General features: G+C 45.6%; 1 protein-coding gene across 1 annotated transcript; it reads right to left on the reverse strand.

Moving 5' to 3' along the window:
• Window positions 1-530: 530 nt before the first annotated feature.
• Window positions 531-15,161, reverse strand: rfng (RFNG O-fucosylpeptide 3-beta-N-acetylglucosaminyltransferase). The gene is given in 11 exon segments (XM_046357183.1): window positions 531-1,909; window positions 2,183-2,268; window positions 2,428-2,593; window positions 2,756-2,841; window positions 3,005-3,158; window positions 4,050-4,152; window positions 4,368-4,416; window positions 12,808-12,933; window positions 12,936-13,024; window positions 13,210-13,449; window positions 14,515-15,161. Coding segments are annotated over 10 exon segments (1,074 nt in total). The 5' UTR covers window positions 13,358-13,449; window positions 14,515-15,161; the 3' UTR covers window positions 531-1,842.
• Between the last annotated feature and the right edge of the window lie 65 nt (window positions 15,162-15,226).

A 15,226-nucleotide genomic window follows, 5' to 3' on the forward strand; every position in this document is an offset into this window, starting at 1 on the left:
TGCTGGTGAGTGACTGCCGATCTAAAATCCTAAAGTTATTTCCGGCTGTAGGTAATAATGCAAGAAACTTTGTGAGCAAATATTGTAAGAAATAACACACAAAAAAACACTGCATAGGTGGCTAGAAGCTAGAAACAGCATGACAGTGTATTTCGGCACCATCAACATTGTTCCACTGTCCTCCTGTACATCACTGTGTTGGTAATTGTGTCTTAATAAGTATAATGATAAAATGAATCTGTAAAGCAAAGGGCAGCGAGGAGTGTTTGGTAATGCTGCAAAACATGCTTTATGCTTTATTAAACAAAATAATACAGCAATGGTGAAACGGATGACAGGAGAAGATGAGGAAAAATATCACATCCTGACTCGAATCTGAGTCAGACTCCTCTCTCTCAGCCACTGACCTGCAGTGGGAAAGACAGATTCTGTATTTGTATTATAGTGTTTTCGTGCAAAAAGGAATGTGAGACATCAGTAAAACACACCTACTTCCAGCTCAAGCTCACACATTACAATGAGTCAACAACTCGAATGTAACTTTTAATACACAGAGATATTAAACACGGGAATTGAGATGAGTGCAAAATGTGGAGTCCTTTTGACAGACAAATAACATGTATTGGGGGAAACGCAACAAAGGGTTCTAATGACTGATCTTTAGGATAATGTGCTCACCTTCAAGGAGTCTGTTTTGGTTACTGCAGGGCTGTGTGTATATGTGTGTTGGACACTTGTTTTAATTCCTACTGTCACACATACGATCCCTTTCTTGCCTTCAATTCATTTTTCATTATGTGCTCTTAAGCATTTCCAAAGTCTAGTTGATTGAAACACAAGGCACAAAGTATCATCTTTGGCTATAAGATATTAAAAGCATTTGGATTGAGTGGTTAAACTATTAGGTTGCACACAAACCTGCACATATGTACACACACCAGTTTGAAACCTCTTCTGGTAAGACATTAACTTCAGGACATGAGAGACACAAGGGTAGTCTGTGAAGTGAATCCGACGTGCAGCTAACAGTATAGCTCCCTCCACTGTCCCTCTCCCCATACCGGGCTTCGACTAGTGATCCTCTGCTCGCAAACACACGTGACCAACCTCCTTGACAACGTACCAATCGATTGAGCTATACAAAAAGATCCAATTGGATAGCTCCATCTGCGACATTTCAAGCCAGCCTTGGAGTCAGCTTACGGTACATTCTTAACTCCGTTACATTAGCACAAACGTCTCTCACTCATTACGTAAACGGTCTCTCTTTTCCTGTAACACTGATATCAGATAATCATCTCTGATGACTTCTGGTCATGAGCTCTTGTAAAAAAAACATCAGTTCCGGTAAATGTTTAGACCTAAAAGCAAATAATTTAACATTTCACCCTGTTCAGCATCTTAAGGTACCTTTTCATCAGTAATTTAAGTACCTTAACACTCCTTCAAAAAACCCTCGACCACAATACTAAAAGATTAGAGTTTGGGATTTAAAGCAACAACTGGTGATACACATCGCCACAGCAACAGCCAGCGACGACAACTTACTGCGATGAGTGGAGGGTACAGTACTGATAAGAGTAGTGGGGCATTTCTTCATCACCCCACCATGACAAAAGTGATCCTCACTCCATTTACCTCCGCTTGTCTCCTCTCAAAGAAACACAGACATTTAACCATTTTATCTGAGTGAAGTGGTTCTGTTGGGTTAGCCAGGGTGCCAGTCTGGTTTTGCTTTGGCCAAATTGTCATTTTGCCATGGCAATGATATAGCTAGCATATACACAGGGACACCAGTCAAACAGGCTGGTAGGAAGTATTGTAGATATACTTTAGTGGCCATCAATGGTGACCCTTACTAGGACACCAGTCAGTCTCTGGGTAGAGGAGGCAGTGGACAGTCTTAAACCTAGAGCGAGAGAGACAGAGAGATAGAGGGAGGGGAGGAAGAGAGAGGGGGCAGATGGATGAAGAGAGAGGAAGAGATGAGCAATGCCGGGGGTGAGGGAAATGGTAAGACGAAAAAGAGTTGGTGGAGAGAGAGGGGATAACCATTTACATGTAATTCACAATTCAGCTAGAGCAAACTTTGCACTGAGGCAGAGGTTTAGTAAACCAGTGTCATGTAATTGTCTTGTGCATTACTGAATGCTGGTGGGATGTTGGGTTAATGTCTGATTACCGTGAGGGGTCCTCCACCAGGGAGAAGGCTCCTCCAATGCTGACCACATTCCTCCTGTTCTCAAAACCCCCATAGCTCAGAGTGACCTAGACACACACACAAACAATTGGTATCTGTTGTATACATCACAGACAAAAGACAAAGTAGGGTGTCTCTTTCTCTTTCACCCACACACTTGTGTGTAGACAATCTCTCTCTCTCTCACAGACAGACCCCCTCCTACACACACAGCCCCCCACCCCTACCTGTTCCAGCACGGTGTCTGTGGGCAGCCTCTGCAGGTTCTCCAGGTGGGAGTGGAAGAGGTGGGTGTGTGTCAGGGTCACCTCCAGCAGCGCCTCGATGATGTAACCGATAGTGCAGTCGTCAGGGAGACGGATCTTCTCTGCCGTGCTGATGAAGTTCCCCAGACTAGGGAGGAGGAGGACAGGAAAGAATGAAAAAGAAAAGAAAGGGGGGTTAAGATGTGAGGTTGTGAGTGAACTGCTCAAAACAGTTTGGCTTAATAGCTTAACAGCTACAATAATATGTGCAACTGAAGAACATTGAGAGTGTTGAACTGTTCAAACTCACCTAGCCCATGGACTCATCTTGAGGGCCAGACCACGACTGATACAGAACCCTGCACCTCCTGTGGCGAACCAGAACTTCACTGACACCTAGGAGAAGAAAACAAGGGTCAGAGGTCAGGAGTAAGGGAGAGAGAGATAAAGAGAGAGACAGGAAGGGAGGCATAGACAGAACGACCGAGGTGGAAGGGATGGAGCGAGAGAGAAGGATGGTCTGGAGAAAGAGACAGACAAACAGACAGGGTGTACTCACAGATCCATCACTCTTGACCCTCTCTGCAGCCTCTATGGGGTGGTCGAGGCTGGGCCGGCCCAGGTAAACATCCTGGGTGTGTTGGAAGGAGGACAGCAGCTTCAGCAGACTGGGTACAATCACATAGTTATCATCATCCATATGGCAGAACCATCTGGGAGAAGGAGGAGAGAGAATAGAAAGGGAGGGGGGAGGACAGAGAGAGATGCAAGTTATTACATTAATACAGTTATTATAAAGTTATTACAAATCAATTGTATTAAGTGTTACTGACGTGTTAAGGTGTTGTTATCATCACGACAATGATGGTGTTCATTGGAATGTATAGCAGCTCATAAAGTATCATATATAATACATGGGACTGGAACAAATGTGTCTATATTTTCACTGTTTTTATTTAACCTTTAACTAGGCAAGTCAGTTAAAAACAAATTCAAATTTTACAATGACGGCCTACCCCGGCCAAACCCTCCCCTAACTCAGACAATTCTGGGCCAATTGTGCACCACCCCATGGGACTCCCGATCACGTCCGCTTGTGATACAGCCCGGGATCGAAACAGGGTCTGTAGTGACGCCTCTAGCACTGAGATGCAGTGGCGACGGACTGCTGCGCCACCCGGGAGCCAAATAGGCCAGTGTGTTCCTACAATCTGTGCTTGCCAGAGCTACTGTACGTGAAGACATACAGTCCTATCCATCTGTTGACCTCCTTAACTAAACACACAGAATCTAAGACATATGTGTGAGATGTATTCTCAAAATAGGCCTTTCCTTTTCTCACCAGTAAAGAAATATAAATATTTCTTTACATTAGACAGGCAGTCTTCTGAAACTGAGCGGCTCAGTACTCTTGACAAAGGCAGCATCTTAACCACCAAGCAAGTGGGACTACTTGGCCTCCCTGATCAGGGCAGGAGAACAAACTAACTTCTGAATTGGCTTCTTATTGGCCAAATAATGAAGAACTTAATCTATAGTTATGTTCTTAGCATGCAATGTGATGGTGAATAGCAGGAAGTAAGGTAAAGTATGTAAAGACTCACTTCCTCTGCGACTCGATGAACTTGTCGTATTCCACAGACATCTTACAGCACAGGGCCTGCCGCGTGTGTGCTGCTGAACAGTTAGTGTTGACGACATTAGCCCCTGAGAGAAAAGATGAGGATGTTGAGTCTACTTATCGTACTACTGAGACAGTAATGCTAAGGTATCAAATACACATATGCCTGATAACATATTACAAGTCTTTCTAAGAACACCAATCACATTTGATAAATAGTTACATTTAAGAAGGTACAGTGACACAATAATTGCTCTCCTATTTGTACTTCCAGTATCCACCTATTAGAGAGTAGACTGACCTGCTCTCCTCCTCAGCTCCTGATCCTCCCCATCAGTGAATATAAAGGTCTTGACGAGACAAATAGAGAGAGAGAGATTTGTTAACACTAAGTTCGTTTCCACGTATACACCCCCCTCACACACAAGACAGAGAGAACGAGAGAGCAAAAGAGAGAGGAGAGGGAAGAGAGATCAAAAATGTGGCTTGCACAATGAGGCCTCCATGTCCTAGACCTATACTGCTGATTCATGGAGTGAAGCAGTTGGGTAAAACAATAACCAGACTATGCTAACTCAAACACTGGGCCCATTCTCCCTGGCACTCAGTCCCCCTCCTCCCCTTTACCCTGCTCGCCTCAACTATGGCATGCTCCCTCTTTCCTTTCCTCCTCTCTCCTAATTGTCTGTTACCCCTCCCTTCCTCCTGTCATTTATTCTTTCCCTCCCTCCCTGCTGCCCGCCTGCCTCGTGCCCAGTGGCATGCCTTCACTTTCTATCCCTCTGTCCCCTTTTCATCTTTCTTCCCTCCCTCCCTCATCCCCCCTTCTTTTATCCTCCAGTTGTCTCCTCCCTGCCTCGTGCCCGGTGGCATGCCCTCTCTTTCCTGTGTGCCCTGGGAGATGCTGGGCATCCGTGCCAGGACTGGTGGAAAACTACACAGGACACCACAGGCATGTGACACACACACACACACACACACACACACACACACACACACACACACACACACACACACACACACACACACACACACACACACACACACACACACACACACACACACACACACACACACACACACACACACACACACACACACACACCACCACCAGGACGAGCCAGACCATGCCAGGCAAACAAAGACCTTCCCTGATCAAAGAGGGGAGGACCCAGTCACCCTGGCAACTCAGCAGATCCCTGGCCAGCCAGCAGGGCATAAATGGCCTGGAGAGCAGTGTGGTTGCCAGGGCCCGGAGGCAGTGTGGTTGCCGGGGCCCGGAGGCAGTGTGGTTGCTGGGGCCCGGAGGCAGTGTGGTTGCCGGGGCCCGTTGGCTGAAGTTTTAAACAGATTTCTACCATGTTAAGTCAACCTGCAAGCCTGGGGATATTCTGGCTCACTGTAGATGGTGTAAATTCTCTGACAGGCTGTTAAAACAACACAACTGCGCAAAAAGACACGAGAAAAGTGATAACATCTTGTTAAAACATTTCAAGATACCCTGGTTCTACTCTCGTTCATTCAAAGTTGCTACACCGTGCAGGAGAAAGCCTCCAATCCCTTCAATCTACAGTACCTTTCTTCCCTCCCTCCCGTAAGTCATTTTCCAACAGCTCTATTATGAACACTGTAGAAGGATTCCTAGAATAGTTTCCACATTTGAAATACTCAGAGACTAAAGCTGTGACTCAGTGTGGTTCCATGTCTTCTTTTCTTTCCAGAGAAATCTCTCCACATATATGGAGAAAAGGTTGGCCTCGTGATCACTCAGCAAGACTGGAGCTAAAGAGAAATGGCTGCTCTGTGTTCTCACGGACTCCCCTCATAGGGTTTTAACAGGTCCAAATAAACCCAGCAGGCATCCTTTAAACTCCACTCCAGGTATACATTGCCCATAGTCACAGACCTAGGATCAGCCCACCATTATTCTGAACCTTAAACACTAGTGAGGAAAACACAAAACTGACCATAGATCAGTGTCTTGGAATTAGGACCAACTTCACACTACTCCATAAACCTCACAAGAGCCAGAATGTCTGTTGAAAGCCCATTCTATTTGACCCCATACACCAATCAGACGGTCTGTCTGACTGCCTGTCTGTAGATCCCACTACTCTTTAAACCCTCTCGATTTCCAAACAGTAAAACAACTGATGAGCCTGACACATCCATATGATCTATAAATGAGTGGAACTACCCAGCTGCTGCTCTTAACTGAGGCTCATAACATTTTCCTTAGAGTGGCTCAACCTAGGCCGTCATTTTAAATAAGAATCTGTTCTTAACTGACTTGCCTAGTTAAATAAAAAAAAAATGTTTTGTTAAATTGTTGACCTAAAAGACTGAGAACTAGGCCAATGCTATATACCTGTCTGAGCCAATGGTCAGAACAGTAGCGGTGGTCACACTTGTTCTTTTAGTGAATAGTTGTGCAGGTGGCCATTAGAAGGTAGACACACAGTGGAACGGTGGCACAATGCGGTCTTTGAACACTCCTCTCCTGGTCTGTGTCCCAAATTGCACCATATTTCCTATATAGTGCACTACTTTGACCAGGGCCTGTAGTGTATTACAAAGAGAATAGGGTGCCATTTGGGATGCACCCCTGGAGCTGCCTGGGAGATAGGGTATTTTTATGTCAACACAAATGGAGCTGTGACGTTAGTTACTGAGCAAATTGGGCCAGTGTGTTTGGTCCTGTTAATGTGCAGCTGAACACTGGAACTCTTTGTCTTAAAGGGCCTCACTGCTGATCTGTTTTATAGGCCCAGAGCAGACCCAGGATATGAACCGGTCACCCTATTCCCTATATCCCCCATAATCAACTGGCGAACAACAGTCCAGACTCAGAATGGGGTCGAACTTCGACCCCTGGTATCATTTAAACACAAGTAAGACATGGGAAAATGTGTAGAATTGCAGAAAATTAGCTTCATAACAGCAAAAACAATTCTCTGCCCAATGCAAAATGTGTAGAATTACAGAAAATTAGCTTTAAAACAGCAAAAACAATTCTCTGCCCAATGCAAAATGTGTAGAATTACAGAAAATTAGCTTTAAAACAGCAAAAACAATTCTCTGTCCAATGCAAAATGGTTAGAATTGCAAGAAACATGTTCTCTCCACCAGAAAGAGTTGTGTGAACATTTTGGGGTTGCGAGGTGGAGGTTTGTTACTACACCGATAAATGACTATATCCATCCAGACCTTTGCCACCTAGGAAATGTGTGTGACCAGACATTCTAAAATAGTACTTGTGAAATAAGCATAAGTGTGAAAGTATGTTAATACGTGATGTATGTTGGCTATGGAAAAAAAAAGAGTATGAAGTAGCCTACCCCTTCACTCACACAGCCTACCCCTTCACTCACACAGCCTACCCCTTCACTCACACAGCCTACCCCTTCACTCACACAGCCTACCCCTTCAATTCAACGCTACACACCATTTAACACATGGGTATCTTTCTATAATATACTAGGTTATGGTTCTACCCTATGACACAGTTCTCACCAGCTGTGCTATTTTGCCTGTTGATCTATAATAAATTCTACAGCCTCCAGTTGATTACTGGAGTCAGGTGTGTTTAGCGGAGGCTGGGGCAAAATCAGGCCCCCAAGGACTAGAGTCGCCCATCCCTGTTCTACAGCCTCCCATAGATCCCTGCGTGGAGAATGTTGATCTATATTCTACAGCCTCCCATAGATCCCTGCGTGGAGAATGTTGATCTATATTCTACAGCCTCCCATAGATCCCTGCGTGGAGAATGTTGATCTATATTCTACATCTTCCCATAGATCCCTGCGTGGGGAATGTTGATCTATATTCTACAGCCTCCCATAGATCCCTGCGTGGGGAATGTTGATCTATATTCTACAGCCTCCCATACAGGCCTCCGTGTTTGGAGAAGGATAACACCAGAGAATTCTCCCCACCTCCCCCTCCCTCTGACTTATCCCCTAAACACATCTCTCATTCCTCCTGTGGTGGTAGACCCTGGGCCCCCAGGGGGAGGAAGTTCCTGGGCAACCAGAGACTAAAGGAGAGCAGGAGACGTGTGCAGGAGGAACACACTGCTGTGTTTGCTCTCTCTCTGGAATCTTTGTCCCCCATCCCCTTTCTTCCCAGTTCAACCAGCCTTGCTCCCACAGATTCCTCCTGCCCTCCAGCCTTCTAAATGGTGGGGGTGGGCAGAAATTCCTGCACAGAGAGAGAGCAAACACAGCAGTGTGTTCCTCCTGCACACATCTCCTGCTCTCCTCTAGTCTCTGGTTGCCCAGGAACTTCTTCCCTCTGGTGGCCCAGGGTCTACAACCACATACAGGCCCGCGCGAGAACACTTCCCCACGCTGCACAGGGCATGCCTTTCCACCCTTCCTGCACACACACACCATCATGTGCTTAACCATTCCATGTCCCCTGGCCACCATGGGTACATACCCACCCACACACACTACGACCAGCAAGACACTGTTCTGTAGAGCATCAGTTCTCTCTGTCACGGTCTGACCATCGTTCGTATGTGTTTTCCTTGTTTTAGTGTTGTTCAGGACGTGAGCTGGGTGGGCATTCTATGTTGTGTGTCTGGTTTGTCTATTTCTATGTTTGGCCTGATATGGTTCTCAATCAGAGGCAGGTGTTAGTCATTGTCTCTGATTGGGAACCATATTTAGGTAGCCTGTTTTGTGTTGGGTTTTGTGGGTGATTGTCCTTAGTGTCCTTTGGTCCTGTCTCTGTGTTAGTTTACGCAAGTATAGGCTGTTTCGGTTTTCGTTACGTTATTTGTTTTGTAGTGTTTGTATTTAGATTCGTGTTACGTTTGTTGAATAAAAATGGATCGCAATCTACACGCTGCATTTTGGTCCGACTCTCCTTCACCACAAGAGAACCGTTACACTCTCCTTCTGTACCATCACTACAACTCCTTAAATTCTATCAGCATATCGATTGTGCTACCAGGGCTGGTAAAACCCTGGATCATTGTTATTCTAACTTCCGCAACGCATATAAGGCCCTCCCCCGCCCTCCTTTCGGAAAAGCTGACCACGACTCCATTTTGTTGCTTCCAGCCTATAGATAGGAAGCTCCCGCGCTCAGGTCTGTTCAACGCTGGTCCGACCAATCTGATTCCACTCTTCAAGATTGCTTCGATCACGTGGATTGGGAAATGTTCCGCGTTGCATTAAACAACAACATTGACGAATATGCTGATTCGGTGAGCGAGTTCATTAGCAAGTGCATTGGCGATGTCGTACCCACAGCAACTATTAAAACATTCCCAAACCAGAAACCGTGGATTGATGGCAGCATTTGCGTGAAACTGAAAGCGCGAACCACTGCTTTTAACCAGGGCAAGGTGACCGGAAACATGACCGAATACAAACAGTGTAGCTATTCCCTCCGCAAGGCAATCAAACAAGCTAAGCGTCAGTATAGAGACAAAGTAGAGTCACAATTCAGAGACAAGAGGTATGTGGCAGGGTCTACAGTCATTCACGGATTACAAAAAGAAAATCAGTTCCGTCGCGGACCAGGATGTCTTGCGCCCAGACAGACTAAACAACTTCTTTGCTCGCTTTGAGGACAATACAGTGCCACTGACACGGCCAACTACCAAAACCTGCGGACTCACCTTCACTGCAGCCGACGTGAGTAAAACATTTAAACGTGTTAACTCTCTCAAGGCTGCAGGCCCAGACAGCATCCCCAGCCGCGTCCTCAGAGCATGCGCAGACCAGCTGGCAGGTGTGTTTACAGACATATTCAATCAATCCTTATCCCAGTCTGCTGTTCCCACATGATTCAAGAGTGCCACCATTGTTCCTGTTCCCAAGAAAGCCAAGGTAACTGAGCTAAACGACTACCGCCCGTAGCACTCACTTCCGTCATCATGAAGTGCTTTGAGAGACTAATCAAGGACCATATCACCCCCACCCTACCTGACACCCTAGACCCACTCAAATTTGCTTACCGCCCCAATAGGTCCACAGACGACGCAATTGCAACCACACTGCACACTGCCCTAACCCATCTTGACAAGAGGAATATCTATGTGAGAATACTGTTCATCGACTACAGCTCAGCATTTAACACCATAGTACCATAGACCCTGGGTCTCGACCCCGCCCTGTGCAACTGGGTATTGGTCTTCCTGACGGGCCGGCCCCAGGTGGTGAGGGTAGGTAACATCTCCACCCGCTGATGCTCAACACTGGGACCCCACAAGGGTGTGTTCTGAGCCCTCTCCTGTACTCTCTGTTCACTCACGACTGCGTGGCCATGCACGCTTCCAACTCAATCATCAAGTTTGCAGACGACGCTACAGTGGTAGGCTTGATTACCAACAATGACGAGATGGCCTACAGGGAGGAGGGGAGGGCCCTCGGAGTGTGGTGTCAGGAAAATAACCTCACACTCAACAAAACAAAGGAGATGATTGTGGACTTCAGGAAACAGCAGAGAGAGCACCCCCCTATCCACATCGACGGGACAGTAGTGGAGAGGGTAGAAAGTTTTAAGTTCCTCGGCGTACACATCACAGACAAACTGAAATGGTCCACCCACACAGACAGTGTGGTGATGAAGGCACAACAGCTCCTCTTCAACCTCAGGAGGCTGAAGAAATTTGGCTTGTCACCAAAAGCACTCACAAACTTTTACAGATGCACAATCGAGAGCATCCTGTCGGGCTGTATCACCGCCTGGTACGGCAACTGCTCCGCCCACAACCGTAAGGCTCTCCAGAGGGTAGTGAGGTCTGCACAATTTATCACCGGGGGCAAACTACCTGCCCTCCAGGACCCCTACACCACCCGATGTCACAGGAAGGCCATAAAGATCATCAAGGACAACAACCACCCGAGCCACTGCCTGTTCACTCCGCTATCATCCAGAAGGCGATAGCGGAGCAAGGTGACCAGTACAGGTGCATCAAAGCAGGGACCGAGAGACTGAAAAACAGCTTCAATCTCAAGGCCATCAGACTGTTAAACAGCCACCACTAACATTGAGTGGCTGCTGCCATACATGTAAAAAATGTATCACTAGCCACTTTAAACAATGCCACTTAATAATGTTTACATAGCCTACATTACATATGTATATACTGTACTCGATACCATCTACTACATCTTGCTTATGCCGTTCTGTACCATCACTCATTCCCATAGCTTTATGTATATATTCTTCATCCTTTTACACTGTGTATATAAGGTAGCTGTTGTGAAATTGTTAGGTTAGATTACTCGTTGGTTATTACTGCATTGTCGGAACTAGAAGCACAAGCATTTCGCTACACTCGCATTAACATCTGCTACCCATATGTATGTGACAAATCAAATTTGATTTGACTCTCTACCCCAGCATCTGTCTCATTATGGTCTTGTATATACAGATCACTGAATCCCAGCCAGAGATACAGGTAACTCAAACTTAAGCATAAACCATGCACTGATGGGACAATACATTAGGATTGGGCCATAGTAGCTGACGTTATGAGGGGTGGAGAACACATGGACTTCTCATCTCAGAGAATCTGCTTCAGTTTTACTTTATGGCTCCACTGAACATCAACCATTGCTTTAGTGGAGGATTCTAACCGTGCAGATGAGGAAACACCCAATATCACACCAAACAACCACAAGACCAACAGAGATTGGCAGAAGAGCCAATAAGATGGCTTGGCATCAATTCATCAAGATGAGTTACGTATGTGGTTTGTTAGAATCGTTATAGAACCCGATCCAAGCAGTCAATTGATTCCAACTGGCCTTTATGCTCTTGACGCACATCTCGTCATTCTGAACCACAGGAGCTGATACTCTTGCCAAGGGGGGAGAAGTTGTTTATTTAATGGTTGAGATGTTTTTCTGAGATGAGTTCCAAGTGCTTGAGCTCTGTGCTGACAGGGAGTGAACTGGGTATCTGCAATGCCCCAGATGTCTCTACTTTTGTAATAGCAATAGGAAACCCAGATGTGGGCCAGCATGGGGGCATGAATCTGCAGTGTTGGCTACAACAAAAAAAGTTGTTGTATTGGATAGGTGCAGTGAAACGTGTTGTTTTAAAGGGTCAGACATAGTAGCATGACATCCCTTGAGCAAATTATGTTTAAATGATTTTTTTTTTACCTTGTCGGCTGGGTTATTCAAACCAGCGACCTCTTGGTTGCTGGCCCAACGCTCTAACTGTTAAGCTACCTGCTGCCCTATGACTAAAACCATCCCTATGAGCACATGAAGACATTGGAAAGATGTTGAAAATAAATCTTTTCAAAATCTTGTGTTCACTGGGACAGAATCTTAAACCAGAATTTGCCATAGCAGCACATTTCCTCCACTTCCATGTTCTATATGATAATCAAACCCTTGTTGAAGGAGTACAGTCAACTCTTAAGAGAAATGGACCTGCAGTGTAGTTGCAGTGACATGCAGCCCATGGCGCTAGAAATTATGTTCACTCTTTACTGTTACTACAGCTGCTTGGAGAACAGAGAAAGGGGAAGGAGTCATTGTGTACTCTAGAAACATGCCCTGTCTGGAGGTCTTGCTAACAGTACAAGACAAATGAGATGATCTACCCTGTCGACAAAACATAACCTGGGGGGGGGGGGGGGCTGTGTTTGTATTGACATAACAAATACCCTTATCCAGGGCCATAGGCTGCATCTGAACCTCTTCCAAGTTCAGACTTAAGTGTGTGTGTGTGTGTGTCTGCATGCATGTGTCTGTGTTCCTCCCTACCTGTTCTTTGGCTTTGGACACCCAGGTCTGGAACAGTAAATCCAGTCTGGACTTGTGGTACTTCCTGGTGGTCTTCACCGCTATGAAAATGTCTTTCAGCTCTAGAGGGGTCCTGGACCGAGACCCTCCAGCCCCCACCACAACTCCAGCTCTGTGGGGGGAAGTCCTCCTTCGGCCCTGTCTGAGAGTCTGTATGCTTCCCATTGCCCTGGGTGTCACCTCGACCAGCTGTATACACCCAGTCCCCATCCCCAGTCCTCTTGGTCTCTCTGGGTGTGCCCTGCCCTATAGATCCACCATCAATCCCATAATTTCCCACTGTCACTTTCCCCACATCTGCCTGGAGAGGGACAACCAGACCTCCAGGGTGCTGGGGGATTTTGCTGGCACCTGTGCCCGCCCGGGCAGGCTTGGTGTGGGCCCGGGGCTGAGGCAGGTCCCCCTGATGCTGTGAGGGCTGGAGGGCAGGGATGAGGAGCAGCAGGAGGGCACAGAGGGCCAGAGAGAACAGAAAGCAGAACTTGCTGACACCCATCGAGGAGACATGCATCCTGATTGGCCGCTGGAGGGGCCTTTCAGCCCCCGGCGCCAGCTTTGCTTCCCACTCCACCACGTCCCATCTTTATGACATCACACAGGAACCTGAAGAGACATCACCACCACCCCGCATAATAAGATGACAGTGACACACTTGAAAACCTAATCTGAGTGTATGGATACTGGCTCCTGCATGTGTTTACTCTACCCTGGGTGCCAGACAGACTAGTTCATTTCTGCATCTTGGCCAGGTCACAATTGTAAATGAGAACTTGTTCTCAACTTGCCTACCTGGTTAAATAAAGGTTAAATAAAAAATAAAAATCAATAAAAGGGACAAGATTTCACTGTACAACTCTATATACATTCTGATTGAGTCCCTCTTAAATGGCAGACACTATTTCTTCTCAGTCTGACCACTAACTAAAACAGGCCTGTAAAGTCTGGAAGTTCTCCTCTTGGCACATTGTCACTCATGCCCTTCCATTTGCCAGTCAGTTTATACAGGTCACATTTAATTGACAGACTTACCTTCAGTGTGTGAGCAATTTCCTGTTTGCTGCTATTTTCAGAGGCAATGATACCTCAACCAGTAGCAGATGTCAGTTGTAGGAAGCAGAGGGATGTAATCAAACCCTTTTTTCTTTACTAAAATTAGCCCCCTTAGTAAAATATGAGCTCTCAGAACAGATATGTGGATATAGCATGAAGGATAGTATGGTTTATGAAGGAGTTATACATAATTTACAGGGGGAAATAAATAAATAAACATAATGCATAACATTTCATATTTTGGTGCCTGGTTTGGGATTATGCAAATCTGCAAATCTGGTAGATGCAAATCTGCCAGATTGGGTCACTGCCAATAGAAACAGGTCTGACTGCTGTGGGCTCGGTCATTTAACTGTAGAGTTCACAACAAATGTATGAAAACAACAACGCGATTAACCAAAATTATTGGGTCTTATAAAGGTAACTTTAAAGTTTACGGGTATGTTTAGGAGTTGTTCCGTGTGCATGTCGTGCACATACGGGTCTATAGGCTGTCCTACGGTAAACAAAAGAAAGGCAAGAGTGTTCAGTCAATAATTTGTTTTCTATGAAAACCCCGGTTTATGACGAATTACTTAAAACACTTATTCTGTGATCACGAAAATGCCTTATACTTACATGGAAACAAAATAAATCACGTATTTAATCCGATGTGCCTCCTCCCAAATGCAGCAACAAAACACCAGAACTGGTCACCAAAAATGAATTAAGTGAACAGAATCTGATCAAAGAAAATTAAAATACAATACAGGGTTTCCAGACGCTTTTATACTCAACGATCTTCTCTTTTTTTGTCTCCTTGTCTTGACAATGATTGGATTGGGCTCAGATTTTAACCATTAGCAGCCCGTTTTCTCTATTCGACCGCGATTAAGAAACCTAGCTGTGTGCACTCATCCAGTCAAGTGCAAGCGAGTCAAACAACGTCATTTGTTTCTATTGCGATTATAAACGACCTCTGTTTCTCGGATTCTTCTCAAATCACCTACTGTGTGATTCTCGCTCCAAACGCAAATTATCTGAAACTGAGCGCCCTCTGGTTGATGCTGACCTGGCCTTGCAAATTAAATGTCCCTGTAGTGTAGTAGGCTACAGCTGTTGGGGTCGCCACTGTGTTGCTATTTTCGCTCTGGATGTCGTAGGATCTCGTAGCCTATTTTGTGCTGACAATGGAAAAAGTTGTCAGACAAAACAGCTCGCGGCAAAATCCCTCCTGTAGACTTAGCCAACTAGTGTTACAAAGTAATTTTAAAAAAAACACGTTTTCATCTCAAGGGTGACCTCAAATAAATAGTTAGAATTTACAATTTGAGTAATTCATTTTTAATAT

The sequence above is a fragment of the Oncorhynchus gorbuscha genome, linkage group LG07 (genome assembly GCF_021184085.1).
Source record: "Oncorhynchus gorbuscha isolate QuinsamMale2020 ecotype Even-year linkage group LG07, OgorEven_v1.0, whole genome shotgun sequence".
Taxonomy (NCBI): Eukaryota; Metazoa; Chordata; class Actinopteri; order Salmoniformes; family Salmonidae; genus Oncorhynchus; species Oncorhynchus gorbuscha.